This window comes from Stomoxys calcitrans, chromosome 3, assembly GCF_963082655.1.
Source record: "Stomoxys calcitrans chromosome 3, idStoCalc2.1, whole genome shotgun sequence".
Lineage (NCBI taxonomy): Eukaryota > Metazoa > Arthropoda > Insecta > Diptera > Muscidae > Stomoxys > Stomoxys calcitrans.
This window is the reverse complement of record NC_081554.1, coordinates 121147693-121166821: the sequence shown is the minus strand read 5'-3', so window position 1 is coordinate 121166821 and position 19129 is coordinate 121147693. Positions and strand designations below refer to the sequence as shown.

At 38.5% G+C, this 19129-nt stretch overlaps 1 protein-coding gene across 3 annotated transcripts in view; it reads left to right on the top strand.

Annotated features, from left to right (window-relative positions):
- The window catches only part of LOC106094207 (uncharacterized), a 201285-nt gene that overhangs the window by 21034 nt on the left and 161122 nt on the right, over positions 1-19129 (top strand). For 2 of the 3 annotated variants that reach the window (XM_059364956.1, XM_059364957.1), the window contains one exon: positions 8437-8536. In XM_059364956.1, the coding sequence (XP_059220939.1) occupies positions 8437-8536 (100 nt within the window). Of the gene's footprint in view, positions 1-8436; positions 8537-8774; positions 8866-19129 lie in introns of those variants that run through there. The other variant, XM_059364958.1, reaches the window with a different exon arrangement.

Genomic DNA, 19129 nt, shown 5'->3' with positions numbered 1-19129 from the left:
TGTCCTCCAAGAAATCAGGAAAACCAACCGACGAAGACGGATCACTCTTCACCACGACAATGCGAGCTCTCACACATCGACTCAAACAACTGCATTTTTGAGCACTCAAAACATCGATTCGATGAGTCATACGCCGTGTAGTCCGGAGTTGGCACCGAGTGACTTCTTTTTATTCCCGTAGGTAAAAAAAAGAGTGGTCAACGTTTTTTTACACCTGAAGAAGCGTTCAGAATGCATGTTTTGGAGATAACTCAATCAGAGTGGCAAAAATGCTTCGACAATTGGTTCAAACGCATGCAAAAGTGTATAGATTCTAATAGAGAACATTTTGAAAAACAACAAGTAAAAAGTCATTAAGTTCGACCGGGCCAAACTTTGGATACCCACCACCTCGGTTATATATGTAAATCCCATTTCATCACAATCCGGTGAAAATTGGGTAACTTAAGCAACCAAATTCGGCACGGACATTGAGTGGTCTAATATATATGTCACGAATTAATTTTGTAGAACAAAATATTGGTCTTTTTGACAGATATATCCAACTATAAACCAATCTGAACCATTTAAGGTCGGATATCGTGAAGCTCAGAAAAACTCACTGTTTCAAATTTCAGGGAAATCGGGTGATAAATAAAGCTTTTATTGGCTTCAGGCCCCTTATAGGCAGATCGTTCCATATGGCAGCTATATCTTAATATAGTCCGATCTGAACCATATTTAGGTCGGGTATTAGGAGGCTAAAAATAAAGCTTTTATGAACTTCAGACCCTTTATCGACAGATCGATCTATATGACAGCAGTATCTAAATATGGTTCGATCTGTACCATATTAGGGTCGGATGTTGGGAGGCTTAAAACTGTCCTCTATTCCAATTTTCAGCGAAATCGGATAAAAAATAAAGCTTTTAAAGCCTTCACACCTTTTATCGGGGGATCTATATCTATAGCAGCTATATCTAAATATAATCCGATCTGAACCATCTTTAGATTAGATGTCGGGAGGCATATAATAACCCACTGTTTTAAACTTCAGGGAAATCGGGTAATAAATAAAGCTTTTATGGTCTTCAGACCCTTTATCGGGAGATCGGTCTATATGGTAGCTATATCTTAATATAGTCCGATCTGAACAATATTTAAGTCAGTTGTCGGCAAGCTTTAAACTACTCACTGTTTCAAATTTCAGCAAAATCGAATGAAAAAAATAAAGTTTTTATGGGCATTAGACCCTTTATCGGAAAATCGGCCTATATAGCAGATATACCCAAAAAAGGTCCGATTTGGCCCGTTCAAGCGTGCACCAAAAAGAAGTATCAGTGCCATATTTCAGCTCAATATCTCAATTTTTGAAGGCTGTAGAATGATTTCAACAGACGGACGGACAGACGGATAGACGGACAGACACACAGACATCGTTAAATCGTCTTAGAATTTTACGACGATCCGAAATATATATACTTTGTAGGGTTGGAATTTGATATTCGATGAGTTGCAAACGGAATGACGGTGGCGGGTATAAAAAAGCGATTTTCGATGGTTAATATTTGTTTTTGTACTCTTATCGCGAAATATAAAAGGCAACCCTCGTATCCGATAGGGCTGAACTTAGCACGCTTCTACTGGTTGTGAATTATTTTTCTCCTCCATATTTTAAGTTATTTAAATAGTTATTATTTTAATGGAGTAGTATGAGTTAGTTACATTTTTGTAACTACATGGCCTTGTCTGGCTTAGTCATAGAACCCACAAATTTAAATTAAATAAAATATTAGACGTGCAGAGTCAGGCCCAAGCGTTGTAACGCGCGTCACGAAAACATTCTTTTTTTTTAATTTCTTTCTTTTTTCTTTTTTACAAATCATGTATTGGTCGACATCACGCTTTCAGTGCTATTTCAAGTAAACAAAATATGAAAATTTCACAATACACTTAAAAAGACTTATATCAAAATTATTTCTGTAGCTTGCGTCATGATTTCAACTGTAGCCAAAATTTTAATATCAAAACATTAAATTTAGTTTTTATTTTATTTTCTTTTTTAATAACAGGAATTTTTAATAGAATTTTAATATCATTGACGAAGCTGGTAGGGCTGAAATTTAGTTTTGATTTCATTATAACCCAAAACTGTCATTTGATTTGTAGAGCCCCAGGCAAGAATTTGGTAAAATAGTTATATTTTTGTCCTCGAATACCCGTAAGATAAATATAGCTGCCATATAAGCACATCTTCTAATTCTTCCTTTTGATCATATAAATGTCTCAATTTTTATCTTATTTGCCTGAAATTTTTGCATCCAAAGCACTTTGCTGCCTTCTATTACTCATGCCGAATACGGCTCTGATGGCTCCATAATTAAATATAGCTACCAAGCAAACCAATCCCCTCTTTTGCTTTAGAGACCAAAAACTACTAATCAGAATATAAAAATCGTACTGAATGCATACATTATATAAGAATCTTTTTCTCAAACACTCCAAGCACAAAGTTGATGACTATCCCAAAGTTGTGGTTCTCATCTTTCTCCATTTTTTTTATCTGATCGGTTAAACAGGGACGTTTTGGGAGTTGATACCATCCATTTCGTTTTATCTCCATTTACTACCAGAACCATTTACACTGACTCTTTTTCGATTAGTGTGCTATATCTATTCACATCTGCATCTCGTATCATCTTCTCCAGCAGGATATTAAAGATATCACACGATAAGCTGTCTCTTTGTCTAAAACCTAGTTTGGCATTGAATGTTTCTCAGAGATTCTTTACTATTCTTATTGAGGGAAGTGTATTCGAGTTTTATTAATTTTGCAGTGATACCAAAGTCAGACATTGCTTGAAATACCCTTGAAAGTATAGATCTGTCGAAAGCGGCTTTGTATTCAACAAAGAGATGGTAGGTGGTGAGTTGTCTTTCTCGCGTCTTTTCCAGGAGGTTGGATTTACCAGATCCAAAGCCGCCTTGATAGGGCCTAATTATCTCGTTGACTTTAGGTTTTAATCTTTCACACAGTACGCTCTGTAGTTAGCACATTCCGTCTTGTCTCTTTTCTTGTGTACGGGACATAGTTTGCTAAGGTTTCAATCATCGGGTATGCGTTTTTCTAGCCAGAGTGCGCAGACAAGCTGATGCATATCCGCAAACGCCTTATAAGCGAGTCGCCTCCGGTCTTAAATAGTTCAGTGAGTAACCCGTCGGCTCCTGTTGCCTTGTTGTTCTTCAGTCGGCTCACTGTTACCATCATCAGGGATTGGTTCTGCGGTATCCTCTTCACCTCCATCGCCGGACACTAGCATTCCGTCTTGTCTCCTTTCTTGTGTACGGGACATAGTTTGCTGAGGTTTCAATCATCGGGCATGCGTTTTTCTAGCCAGAGTGCGCAGACAAGCTGATGCATATCCGCAAACGCCTTATAAGCGTGTCGCCTCCGGTCTTAAATAGTTCAGTGAGTAACCCGTCGGCTCCTGTTGCCTAGTTGTTCTTCAGTCGGGTCACTATTACCATCATCAGGGATTGGTTCTGCCGTATCCTCTTCGCCTCCATCGTCGGACACTAGCAGCTGTGTAAAATGTTATTTCCAAATCCTCAGCACATTATCTGTATCAGTTACTAGATTTTCTTCTTTGTCTCTGCAGAAGAATGTGCCTGTACCAAAGCCATCGGTTTGATGTTTGATTTATTGGTATAATTTCTGGACTTTATTCTGATTTCTGTACATCTCAATTCGCTCACCCTCACGTCTTTCCATTTCCTTCTTCTTTCAGCGTAATACACGTTTTTCCCTTTCTCCTTTCTCCTTTTTTCCTGATATCTCTTCTTCATCTGGTGCGTTGCTACTGATTGCAGTGTTGCTCTGTATGCCACTTTTTTGGCTTCAGTAGCGTCTCGACACTCTTGGTCGTACCATGGGTTTTTTGAGTGGGCAATGGTTTGCCACCGCGCCGGTATATCATCGGGACAAGGAGTGCTTTCGGAATCCTGAAATTATGCCAGTCGATTGAAGTATGCCCTTGCCATCTGTTGTGTTTGCAGCTGTTCCATGTCAAGCTTCCGCGCAGTGCGAACCTTTGCTGCAACAAGGTAATGATGCGAATCTATGTTCGCTCCTCGGATCGATCGTACATCTAACACGCTGGATCAATGCCTTCCATCTATTACAACATGATCAATTTGGTTTCTTGTGTTTTGACCAGGTGATAACCATGTGGCCGTGTGAATCCTTTAATGTTGAAATCTGATGCTGTTATTACCATGTTCTTTGCCGCTACGAAATCTATTAGCCTCAATCCATTATGGAAAGTTTCTTCGTTTAAGCTAAATTTTCCGACTGTTGCACCAAAGATATTTTCTTTGGTCCAACAATTAAATATAATGGGCGGGGCAGCGGTCGTATTCTCTCTCTAGGCAATATCCTTGGTCTACTCGTCCTTGTCTTCCGTCAGCGCATGGGCACAAATAAGGTGATGTTGGCTTTTATGCGGATTGTGGCTATCCTCTCATTCACCTAATTAAAGCTGGAGACAAGGTGTTTCAGTTTCCGACTAACCACAAATCTACAGCCGAATTCATGCCTCGTGTTATGGCAGCGGTTCATCGCACGGGAGTATCTGCCTTGCACTTCTCCAATACCTTCTCCAGAGCGTATACAGCACCTTCTCTATAAAGAGTCCGGACATTCCAAGTGCAGATCCGCACATCATGGTCCCTTTTTTCGTTTGCGTGGTACGTCAACGTCAGTAGGATGTTTTTTTATACCCTTCACCATAAGATGGGGGGTATACTAATTTCGTCATTCTGTTTGTAACTACTCGAAATATTCGTCTGAGACCCCATAAAGTATATATATTCTTGATCGTCGTGACATTTTATGTCGATCTAGCCATGTCCGTCCGTCTGTCCGTCCGTCTGTCTGTCGAAAGCACGCTAACTTCCGAAGGAGTAAAGCTAGCCGCTTGAAATTTTGCACAAATACTTCTTATTAGTGTAGGTCGGTTGGTATTGTAAATGGGCCATATCGGTCCATAGCCTGATATAGCTGCCATATAAACCGATCTTGGGTCTTGACTTCTTGAGCCTCTAGAGTGCGCAATTCTTATCCGATCAGAATGAAATTTTGCACGACGTGTTTTGTTATGATATCCAACAACTGTGCCAAGTATGGTTCAAATCGGTCCATAACCTGATATAGCTGTTATATAAACAGATCTGGGGATTTGACTTCTTGAGCTTCTAGAGGGCGCAATACCTATCCGATTTGGCTGAAATTTTGCATGACGTATTTTATTTTTACTTTCAAAAACTGTGTAAAATAAGGTTCAAATCGGTTCATAACCTGATATAGCTCCCATATAAACCGATCTTGGGTCTTGACTTTTTGACCCCTAGAGGTCGCATTATTCGATATGCCTGAAATTTTGTACGACGGATCCTCTCATGACCATCAACAAACGTGTTTATTATGGTCTGAATCGGTCTATAGCCCGATGCAGATCCCATATAAATCGTTCTCTCTATTTTACTTCGTGAGCCCCAATGGGCGCAATTCTTATACGAATGAAATTTTACACAGGTCTCCAACATATAATTTAATTTTGGTCCGAACCGGACCATATCTTGATATCGTTTTAATAGCAGAGCAACTCTTTTCTTATATCCTTTTTTGCCTAAGAAGAGATGACGGGAAAAGAACTCGACAGATGCGATCCATGGTGGAGGGTATATAAGATTCGGCCCGGCCGAACTTAGCACGCTTTTACTTGTTTTCTATTCTTTTGTTTCATCAGAGTAATAGTAATTTCATGAGGGCGGGTTACTGGCCCAGCGCCCCCATAGGTTTTGTGGGATCGAACGTTTATCCCGACGCTCGCCTACAGCCGCTACTAACCTGGGAACAGACGCTGATGTTGGCCATTGGTTATTTAAAGGTGTCAAAAACTCGCCTTTTCATCTCGAGTATCATTGACACTCAGTATTTAAGTAAGAGTCAGTACCACCTCCTCTCGAAATCGTTGACTGCCCGCGGCCGCATTTGCAGCTACTCCACACTATTGAGTGTGGAGTAGCTGCAAATGTGTTGTGAGTGTTGAATACCACGGTAGAAGTCTATTTGTAAAATTTCAGAGAAATCGAATAACAATTGGGCCTTTTAAGGGCTGAAGAAGTAAAATAGGGAGATCGGTTTATAGGGGAGCTGTATCAGGCTGAAGACCGATTCAGACCATATTTGACACGTATATTGTCCCGATAACTCTTATACAAGCCACAGTTTCAGCGAAGTCGGCCAACAAATCTGCTTTTTATGGGACTTAGACCATATTCTGGTCGGATGACGGGAGGCTTAATACAAGTCATTGTAGAGAAATTCCAGCGTAATCGGATAATATATGCAGCTTTTATGGGCTTAAGACCGCTAATCGGCAGATCGGTCTAAATGGCAGCTACATCTGAATAAAGGCCGATCTAAACCATATTTGAGTCTGATGTGGGGAAGATTTAATCACCTCACTTTTTCAAATTTCAGCGAAATCGCATAATAATTGCGGCTTAAGATCCGAAATCGGCAGATCGGTCTATATGGCAGCTATATCTAAATATAGTCCGATCTGAACCATATTTTAGTGTGGCGACGAAAGGCTTAAAATAACTCACTGCAGGGACGTAGCCATGGTGGGGGAGCCTCGGGCCGGAGCAAGTACCAAAATAATTTTGTCTAAAAAAAAATTTTTATAAATTTTTTTCTGAACAAAAAATGTTAGTTAAATTTTTTAAAATGACAAAATTTCATATTTATAGTAATGTGCAATGACAACATTTTGCTGAGACCTTATTTGATTAAGCCCTAAATTCGATGATCAATCTATATAAAGGACAAAATTGTAATGAAATTGTTAGTAAAAACAAAATTCATGTTTCAAATTTCAGCGAAATCAGATAATAACTGCGGCTTTTATGGGCTTAAGACCCTCAATCAATAAATCGGTCTATACGACAGCTATATCTTAATATAGCCCGATCTGGTCCACATTTGAGTAGAATGTCGGGAAGCATAAAACAACTCACTGATTCCATTCTCACTGATCCCTAAATAAGCAGATCGGTCTATATGACAGCAATATCTAAATATTGTCCGATCTGAACTATATTTGCTCATTTTGATAACAAAATTCAATAATTTGCAAGCATTGTTCGTTTGTAAGAGGATTCATTGTTGAAATATAGACCAAACTAAATACGTTTGACAAACCACGAAACGTGCGTGAGATATTTAAAAGAAAATAGCTACAAAATCACCCTTTATGCTAGTCCGATATGGCCCATTCAAGTACTTAACATAGGCATAGAAGAAATACGTGTCTATGCGAAATTTGAACTCAATATCTGAATTTTTAAAGACTGTAGAGTGATTACAAATGCCGGGCATACGGACGGACAGACACACGGACATCGTTAAATCATCTTAGAATTTTACGATGATCAGAAATATTAATTAATACCTTGTAGGGTCGGAAATGGATATTTCGATATGTTGCAAAGGAATGACTAAATGAATATGACTATGAATATTCTAAGGTGGTGGGTATAAAAAGTATGCTTCGTTGCTTTTCTGTTGTGTTAAAAATACTTTGCCGATGCATTTTGAAATAGTATACACTGCAAAAATTTAGAACCGCGTCATTTTGAAACATGACGTATTGTTTGAATACAACGCAACTAATAGTACGTTTACATTGGCTACTAAATCTGGATTTATGACAGATGTCGAAAATTAATTGTGTTTCTTTTTCAGGTTTTACCGTACATATATAAATCCTATTTTTACAGGATATAATTTAAAATCCCAAATAAACCCAATTTTATGGCTGAATAATCGATAAAAGTACCAAAATATGCTAATGTTTTCAAGAATTTTGTATGGTTGTGTGTGATATGCACATTCATGTACCCTTGTGTATGCCACTTAAATCCCCAAAAACGCAGTGCAAACAGACAGGATTTGTTTTTGGATTTAGTAAAATCCAGATCATAAAAATTTCAATGAAAACTTGCCATAATATGATAATTTTTTAACCGATTCTCGCGAAATTGGCCACATGCCACTCCCTTATGACTGTTGACAAGTGAGTTTTATCAAAACCGATACAGATTAAGATATAGCCCACATATGCACACATACAGGCATGGTCCGATTTACACTTGCGCTTATACAATAATTTTGCAAGGATTTGCCTAAACTTTGGTATGCAGTGTTTTATTACCCATATTAACACCTTTGCGATAGTACATCAAAGTGGGTTCATAATTGGGTACAGCGTCCATATAATGATATCGCTCTTATAGCGGCGTCTTTTCTTTAACTTACTTATTAAATATTCGAAATCCCACAAACTTTAGTTTAAATTCCACAATTAAACATTTACTCAACTTTCGTTTCAGTTATTATATAAATTATATTACCAAAGCTATGCAGCTTCATGATCCACGCTACCGATCCCTTCAAAATGAACGATGCTCAAGCGAGTCTATTGCCATGCAGGTTAGTATTTAATTTAAGCGTCGTAATAATTGTTCAATCTATAGAGGGATTCAGAAATATTATTATTGTATGGTAAATAAAAAAGCAAAAATTATAAAAGAAAAAATTATTTCTAATCTTTTACATAAAAATCAATTTGTGTTTGTTTGTTTGTATGTTTGTGTGTTCCTTATAGACTCAGAAACGGCTGAACCGATTTTCTTGAAATTTTCACAGATGGTGCATAAAAACCCGTGGTGAAAATAGGGTACCTTGGGGGGCTGCCCCACCCTAAAACCTACCAAACATATATTTAGACCAATCACGGCAATTTGGGACTTAAATGAAAGGTAATTAGAATAAGAAAACGTATCTGATGTCCAATTGTCGGACCAAGTGCTAGGAGGACCAAAGTTTCTGGCGGTCCACCCCTTTCCCAAAACACCCCCCAAACAGGACTTATTTACTAACCATGGGAATATGGGGCTTAAATAAAGGTATTTGAATGTAGAATACGTATCTGGTATCCAAATATGGGCCCAAGTGTCTGTGGGTCCGCCTCACACCAAAAACATCCCCCAAAGGGGACAAATTTACGACCATAGCAATGTGGGGCTAAAGTAAAAGTTGGGAGTAAGGCACGAATCTGATATCAATATTTGGGAAAAGTGTCTATGGGGCCACCCCACCCACACAACACCACCCAAATAGTAAGTATTTTCTGATTATTGCAATATGAGACTCATATAAGAGGGTTTTTAGAGTAGAACACGAATTCGATATATATTTTCAAGGCAAACTCACTGTTTTCAAGGCCCATCACCCAAAACACGCCCCGAGCGACTATGGAAATATGGGGCTCAAATTAAAGGTATGTGGGAGTAGACCACGTATCTGATATCTACATTAGGGGCCAACTGTCTAGCGGACGTCCCACCACCATAACAACCCCCGAATAGGGCGTATTTGCTCACCAAGACCATGCCAATATGTGTCTCAAATGAAAGGTAATTCAGATTAGAAAACGAATTTGATAACCTATTTTGGGGCCATGTGTTTGAAGGATGCCTCATCTTGTAAACTCCTCTTAAGCCAATGACAATATGGGGTTTAAATAAATGGTATTTGAGAGAAGAGCACGATGCTGACATTTTTTCAGGGCCAAGTATCTGTGGGACCACCTCTCCCCCGAAAACACCACTAAATCAGACATCATGAGAATATCGGTCTGAAATGAAGTATTTTAAGAATGGAGTACACCTTACATCCAAACTTAAATTCGTAGACCAATAAAGATCATATGGAATTCAGATAAAGGCACTTATATTGTTAAACTGTTAGTCATGTTAGCATGGTATTTCACTAAAAGCTCTTCAATTGTCGAAAATAAATATTCCAATGAAACTTTTGTTCCATATAAAGTAAAAGAAGGCGCAGCGGAGCGGGCCCGGGTCAGCTAGTTATTGATAAAAAAACAACAAATATAAATTAAGTAAAAATTATATGCCTACACAGAAAAAATATAAATCTAAATTTGACCGATTAAACATGGTATTGACTTATCAAAATCTTTTCAAACAAATCCTTAATTGCATTAACTATTTTTGATTTAATTGATTGGTAAAAAAGACATACATTGAACATATTTTTAATTGTTCAAATTAAATCGTTATTTAATAGCATAAATTGTGTATTGACGAATGAATCAAAAATGAAAATGTGAAAATTTTTGAGCTGAAATAGTGTAATGCAGAAATATGCCGTATGTGAACAAATAGAGTGGATAAATGCCAAACGCAACAAATTGGAGGACATTGTAGAATGTAAACATGGTATTTATTAATACATGTCATTAATATCATTTTTTTAATATTTTCTATCCATATATAGATTATATTTACTTGGGCTTATGAATCAAATCGGCTTATGAGCCTTGTTCAAATTCAGATGTGTGGTTTACAACTTACTCAAGTTGGAATGGTTGTAAAGCACCATGATCAATTTGATATCTCCTGCTGTTAATTTTTTGGTCGAAAATGAAATCGCGATACAGGAAACCAGTCAAATGCTTTACAAGCCGGACAATATCCTGTAATGGAATCTCAATAATATATTATGATTAAGAATTACATATTTGAAAAAATATAATATAAAATGGATTTAATGATTTCTTTCGTTGTGCTTAAATCAATGCATGGTTTTGACTCCCTTTGAAGTCTGTTGTAAATAAAATGTGTTAAGTTTGCCCGTGCCGAACTTTGGATTCCCACCACCATGGATATATTAATCATCCTATTTTATTAAAACTCCACTTCCATATCCATTGTTATTTCTAAAAAGTGGCGGGACTCCATCATATTTTATTCATGTCCCGAGAACTCATATTAAGATTTCGGTTTCAGCGAAATCAGGCAATAAACCTACTTCTTATGGGATTAAGACCCTAAATTGGAAGATGGGACTATATGGCAGCTATATCTAAATATAAATAGTTCAATCTGAACCATATTTGGGTCGAATGTCGGGAGGCTTAAATCAATTCAATGCTTCAAATCTACGAAATTGGGTAATAAATGCAGCTTTTAAGACCTAAATTGTCAGATCGGTCTATATGACAGCTATATCTGTATATAGTCCGACGTAAATCCTGTTCAAGGTGGATATTGGGAGGTTTTAAACAACTCAATGTTTCAAATTTCACTGAAATCTGGTAATAAATGCAGCTTTTATGGGCTTCATATCCTTAACCGCCAGATCGGTCTATATGGCAGTTATATCTAAATAAAAAAGTCCGATCTGAACCATATTAGGGACAGATCTCAGGAGCCTTTAAATAACTCAGTGCTTCAAACTTCAGCGAAATCGGGCAATAAATAAAGGTTTAATGGTCTTCAAACCCTAAATCGGCAGATCGGTCTATGTGGCAGCTATATCTGAATATGGTCCGATCCGAACCATTTTTGGGTCGAATGTCGGGAGGCTTAAAAGAACTTAATGTTTCAAATTTCAGCGAAATCGGGTAATAAATGCAGCTGGTTTAAGACCAAAAATGGGCGGATCGGTCTATATGGCAGCTATATCCAAATATAGTCCTGCGTGCAGCAATAAGACGTATCTGTGCCAAACTTCAGCTCAATGCATCGATTTTTAAAAGCTGTAGAGTTATTACAACAGGCGGACAGACAGACACACGGACATTGTTAATTGTCATAGAATTTTACGACGATCCGAATATATTGGGTTGCCCAAAAAGTAATTGTCGGTAATATAGTAGTAATATAGTCGGCGTTGACAAATTTTTTCAACGGCTTGTGACTCTGTAATTGCATTCTTTCTTCTGTCAGTTATCAGCTGTTACTTTTAGCTTGCTTTAGAAAAAAAGTGCGCGAAATTTTGTTTACATTTGTGTGTTTGGCGTCAATTTTAATATGGGTACCACATGTATTGAAAGAAATTCATTTAACAAACCGAATCAACGCTTGTGATATGCACCTTAAACGCAATAAATGCGATCCGTTTTTAAAACGAATCATAACTGGAGATGAAAATGGATTGTTTACAACAACGTTAGTCGAAAAAGATCACGGTCCAAGCATGGTGAACCAGCTCAAACCACTTCAAAGGCTGATATCCACCAAAAGAAGGTTATGCTGTCTGTTTGGTGGGATTGGAAGGGTGTGGTATATTTTGAGCTGCTTCCAAGGAACCAAACGATTAATTCGGATGTTTACTGTCAACAATTGGACAAATTGAATACAGCCATCAATGAGAAGCGACCAGAATTGGTCAATCGTAAAGATGTCATATTCCACCAGGACAACGCTAGACCGCACACATCTTTGGTCACTCGCCAAAAACTGAGTGAGCTTGGCTGGGAACTTTTGATGCATCCACCATATAGCCCTGACCTTGCACCATCAGACTACCATTTATTTCGATCTTTGCAGAACTCCTTAAATGGTAAAACTTTCGGCAATGATGAGGCTATAAAATCGCACTTGGTTCAGTTTTTTGCAGATAAAGGCCAGAAGTTCTATGAGCGTGGAATACTACATTTGCCAGGAAGATGGCAAAAGGTTATCGAACAAAATGGCAATCATATATTTGATTAAAGTTCATTCTAAGTTTTATTAAAAATGCATTTACTTTCTTTTAAAAAATCCGCAATTACTTTTTAGGGAACCCAATATATACTTTTTGGGGTCGGAAATTGAATCAATTGAATTAACTTTCAATTGAACTCAATGAATATACCCCTTCTTCTATGATGGTGGGTATAAAAAGTTCGTGTTAAAAGCCCATTTCTTGCATAGATGGTGCGGTGAAACAGAATATCAAACAAATGTACAACTCGTGAGGGAAGTTCAGGATATTCTTTAAAAACAAGCATTTCATGGTGGTAATACAAATGACTCTGCGGTGCATATAACATCTGAAATCACGTCGCAAATTGAAAGCTAGTAAGGAAAGGCAAAAGTCGAGCGGAGCCGCCTATATAATACCCTACATCTACCCTATAATTATACATTCGGGCAATAGATATATGTATATGAGAGCTATATCTAAACCTGAACTGACTTTTTTCGAACAGTCGAACAGATCGGGAGCTATATCCAAAATTTAACCGACTTTGATGTGATGAAATCTTGCAAATATGTTAAGATCAGTAACAAAACAATCCGTGCCAAATTTTGTGCAGATCGATTGAAAATTGTAGTTACTACGGCCATTTAGGTGCAAATCGGGCGATACATATATATGGGAGCTATACATATAGTCTGAACCGATTTTTATCAAAATCAAAATCGTTCTTGGGCCAAAAAAGTGATAATAATAATACAACAAATACGATCTGTACCTTACAGACGGATATGGCTAATTCTGAGTGATTCCGAGTCGATCAGTATAATTATCAATGGATCAAGCTCTTCTCCTTCTTAGCGTTACAAACAAATGCACAAACATATAATACCCTGTTCCACAGTGGTGGTACCTAATTACCACCTCATCTTATTAATTCTCTTACCATAAGATGAAAAAAAAAACTTAAAAATAAATCACAAACTTATGTTAGTAATGATAGATGACAAGGTCTGCAATTCAATCACCCACACAGACTCCAGTCAAAAGATGCTATTTATGTGGTGCAACAAGTGAGGAGTTCAAATCTATGGAAAAATGTTGTCCAAAAGCATAAATACTGATAATTTGCAATTTGGTATTTATGCTTTTGCAAAATGATTTTGTCTAAAGAAAAAAATTAAATTAAATATATTTTATACAAAAAAAATTTCAGTAACATTTTTTAAAATGACAGAATTTCATATTAATAATATTCTACAAAGACAAATTCTTAGCAAAAACAAAATTTAATTCTTAGCAAAAACGGGCTGGACGCCCCTCGAAATTATTTTTTAAAGACAAATGTCTTTTAAAATCTTTTTCTAACCCCTGTGGTAAATGCCAGCCAAAAATAATTGACCTTGAACGCATAGACAACAAAAAGAACTATGAAAAAAAATATATCCACAAAAAACAAGAAAACATTTTTTTACCACAACATTTTAATTTTATTCCTTCTAAAGACAAAATTTTTATAAAAAAAAATTTAATAAAAATTTTTTTAAACACTAAATTACAACCAAGGTTTTAGGGAATAAGCTCTCTAAAAACAACCTTACCTCGAGATTATTTTTTAAATACAAAATTTCATTAACATTTTGTATTTTGCGACTCTACATTTTGCATAAACATTTTTAAAGTTCTTTTATTATGCGCAACTGTCCCAAACTACATTTTCCTAAAATTTTTTCTTTGGGCAAATTTTAATAAATATTTTCAAAGACAAAATTTTTACCTATTACACCTGACTTTCAATTCTGTTGTCCGATTTTGATGAAATTTTATATACTCATAATTTAAAGAACGTAGGATTTTTTTTTTTTAATTTTGAATTTTAAAAATTAAAAAAAAATATTTTTATTACCTGAGCCCCTACAACAAAAAAACAATTTTCTTAATATTTTATGACCATTTAGGGAAGAAAGCTGGATTTAATGGTTTTGGCATAAGTAGGATTATTGCCATAAATTTATTTTTATACCCAACACCATAGGATGTGGATATACTAACCTAGTCATTCCGTTTGTAACACCTCGAAATATTGATCTAGAACCCAATAAAGTATATATATTCTTGTTCGTCTCGACATTCTGAGTCGTTCTGCACAGATACTTAAAATTAACGTAGTTCATTGGGGATTGCAAATGGGCCATATCGTTTCAGTTTTGGATATAGCTCCCATATAAACCGATCTCCCGATTTGACTTCTTTAGCCCCTGGAAGACGCAATTTTTGTTTGATATGGCTAAAATCGCACATGGGGTTCGTTAATGACTTTTAATAATTGCGCCAAGTAGGGCCCAAATCGGTCAAGAACTTGATATAGCTCCCATATAAACCGATCTCCCTATTTGACTTTTTGAAAGGCGCAATTTACATTTGATTTGGCTGAAATTTTGCACATAGTGTCATTTGACAACAATTAGTGGGCAAAGAAGAAAAAGGTTTACAACTGAAATAACTTCGAAATCTCTTCGGCCCCATTGGTATGGCAGTAAATGGAGATAAGACGAAATGGATAGTTACAACCCCCAAAAAGGATTGCACAACCGAGCAGATAAAGAAAATGGAGAAAGTTGGGAACCACAACTTTATCTACCTCTGCACCGCCGTAACCGAAACGAATGACTTCAGTTTTGAGATAAAGCAAAGATGGTACTTTGGATTAAGTAAGCTTATCAGCGTGTCACCTCCCGTCTTAAATAGTTCAGTGGGTAACCCATCGGCTCCGGTTGTCTTGTTGTTCTGTAGTCGGGTCACAGCTACTTGGTCCTCATTCTGACTAGAAGGTAAACATTCTAACATCATCAGGGATTGGTTCTGCGGTATCCTCTTCGCCGCCAACGTCGTACAGTAGCAGTTTGGTAAAATGTTCTTTCCATATCACCAAAGCCATCAGTTTGATGTTTAATTCTTTGGTAGAATTTCCGGACTTCATTCTGACTACTGTGTATCTAAATTCGCTCACACTAATGTCTTTCCATTTCCTTTTTCTTTCTGTGGAGTAGACGTTTCTCCACTCTCCTTTTCACCCGATACGTCTCCGTCATCTGGCGCGTTGCTACTGATTGCAGGGTTGCTCTGTATGCCGCATTCTTGGCTTCAGTAGCATCTTGACACTTTTGGTCGAACCATGGGTTTCTTGGGGGAGGCTTCCGGTGCGGAAATACAGATTTTTTTCTATGGAATGGGCAATGGTTTGCCACTGCGCCATTATATCATCAGAACAAGAAGTGCTTTCATCAATCAGCTGGGTCAGTCGAGCGGAGTATACCGTTGCCATCTTTTGTGTCTGCTGCTTTTACTTTCCTCGCCATGTTCAAACGGGTGCGAACCATTGCTGCAACAATGTAATTATTCGAATCGATATCACACGACGACGTGACATCTCAATAATCGGCTCCGCAAACAACATCCCGGAATACGAGTCCCTCTTGCAATAAAATTCCTTCCAGCACACTCAAATATGTCCGCTCCTACTATCTGAAACGGTTATGTCGGTATTGAGTCCTGCACCAATGACTTCTTCACATTCATGCGACAAAACCTCTCGCTTTATCGGGTCTTGTTTTGATTGTGGCAGGGGGATTTCCAGTCTCCTGCAATCCGCCAGACATTAGCGATGTGGTCTATAGTTCCTTAGGCAAGTGTTCAGCAACAACTGCTTAGTCGTCTCCTGATTTTCCAACCCCACCGCTTCTATAGACCTTTAGTTTCAACTTGTTAAATCCGTAGAATACGATCCCTTCAGACTTATTGAGGTCTGCGCCGGTCTACAGCCGGAGTTTAGAACGAATACTGCATGTTTCCGGTCACCATCAGCCTCGTCCAATCTACCAACCTTCCAGCCCATGGGTTTACATTTCCTTAGTCTTCCAAGTATCGATTCAAAATCTGAGGGAATCCTTGGTATCCAAGCATGCGCCATTGGTCGAGAAGGAATATTTTCCTGCAATCCGCCAGACGAAGGCAATTAGTCTATATGGGCATCGATACCAGCCTGCGTCGGTACAAACTGGAGGAGACCCAGTAAATTCCGCATGGACATCGGTGTATACTGATGACTGTCCATTGAATATCCCACTCCGATTATTCCTAGGTATGCAGCCCTGTTCTTTTCCCTTGTCGACAACTGTCATAACCAAACTGTCCCTAGCGACATTAGCAAAGGTTCTTGGACCCATCTTACTGTTGTTCGCCCTAGTTTTAGGCATGGGATGCCCTCTAGGTGACCGCAGCCTTTTGGCTGGCTGCGGTACAATTTCGGAATCTAGACGTGTAATCTTTGGGGTAGCCTGTTCAGCGAATTCCGGAGCCCGACTTAGGGAGTCTCTCTGCCTATTAGTGAGAGTCTTAGGAATATTCGCAACAAGCCTCTCAATAATCCTGAGAGCGATGCGTCTTCTATTATTTCAACCTCTTAAAGTGCGTGTTGGATTGCCGGGGAAGGCCGATGGCCTAGTCAAATTATAAGCATGCGAGGAAAGAATAGGTTCGGCCTTGTCCTTAAAACTCGAACCAGATGTCTTCGTCAAAAGCCCCTACTGACCAGTTGTCTGTCGGCTTATGGAGCCTGGAGCAGCCGCTCCACCAGTCAAGGTTTCAGTAGCAAACAACTTGCTACGGCCTGATACCACCACCGCAGCTGTTGGGTCTTTGGAGTCCATTCTAAGCCTACTCCCGGGCTCTAGATCTGCCGCTCCACCGGAAGCAGACCCAGATCATCCACCGCCTAATGGATAACTCTGGACCCTCCCCCTTACACTAATTTTCAGAAACGCCAGATCTCGGAGATAGGTGGTGCGATTTAAGCGAAATTTTGTGTGCTCTCATATTGTAACCTAAAAATAAAAATTTGGTATTCAAATTTCGGATGGGGTACCTAGTGGGGGGCTGCCCCACCCTTAAACCTACCAAACATATATTTTGACCAATCACGACAATATGGAACTCAAATGAAAGGTATTCAGGATAAGAAAACGTATCTGATATCCAAATGTCGGACCAAGTGCTAAGGGGACCACCCAAAACACCCCTAAATCGGACATATTTACCGACCATGGCAATATGGGACTCAAATGAAAGGTATTTGCGAGTAGAATACGAATCTGATATCCAAATGTGGGACCACGTTTTTGGGGGTCCACTCCTTCCCCAAAACAACCCCCAAACAGGACTTATATACTGACTATGGAAATATGGAGCTTAAATAAAAGGTATTTGGGTGTAGAATTAGAATCTGATATCCAAATATGAGACTGAGTGTTTAGGGAGCCGCTTCTCCACAAAAACATCCCCCAAAGGGGACACATTTACGACCATAGCCACATGGGGCTCAAATGAAAGGTCTTTGGGAGTAAAGCATAAATATGATATCAAAGTGTTCGGGAAAGGTGTCTATGAGGCCACCCCACCCCCACAACACCACCCAACCCCCAAAACACCCCTAAATCGGACATATTTACCGATCATGGCAATATGGGACTCAAATGAAAGGTATTTGCGAGTAGAATACGAATCTGTTATCCAAATGTGGGACCACATTTCTGGGGGTCTACCCCTTTCCCAAAACACCCCCCAAACAGGACTTATTTACTGACCATGGGAATATGGGGCTTAAATAAAGGTATATGAATGTAGAATACGAATCTGGTATCCAAATATGGGACCAAGTGTTTGGGGGGTCCGCCTCACACCAAAAACATCCCCCAAAGGGATCAAATTTACTACCAATGCAATATGGGACTCAAATGAAAGGTATTTGGGAGTAAAGCACGAATCTGATATCAATATTCCGAAAAGTGTCTATGGGGCCACCCCACCCACAGAATACCACCCAAATAGTAAGTATTTTATGACTATTGCAATATGAGGCTCAAACAAGAGGGTTTTTAAAGTGGAACACGAAGCCGATTTATATTTTCAAGGCAAACTCACTGAGTGGCCGCCCATCCCCCAAAACACCCCCCAAGCCGGTTATGTTTGCTGACTATGGAAATGCGGAACTCTAATAAAGGTATGTGGGAGTAGATCACGTATCTGATATCGACATTAGGGGCCAACTGTCTAGCGGACGTCCCACCACCATAACAACCCCCAAATAGGACGTATTTGCTCACCTAGACAATTTGGGTCTTAAAGAGAGTGGAACTAAATATTCATAGTTTTTAGAGTCAACCCCGAACCGGACATATTTGCTGACTTTTGCAAAAAGGAGTTTACATGAGATTAGAAAACGAATTTCATATCCAATTTTGGGGGCAATGATATAGGGTTTAAATAAATGAAAATTAAATGTTGCTTTTATATTTTCCGGGCTTAGTGTTTGGAGGACCATCTCAATCCCAAATAACCCCCATAATTGGGCATATTTACCGACCATGTCAATGTGGAACTTAAATGAAAGGTATTGGGGGGTAGAGCAAGAATTGATGCCCATTTTCGGGACCAATTTTCTGGGGTTTCCCGAAATAACCCACAAACAGCAATTTT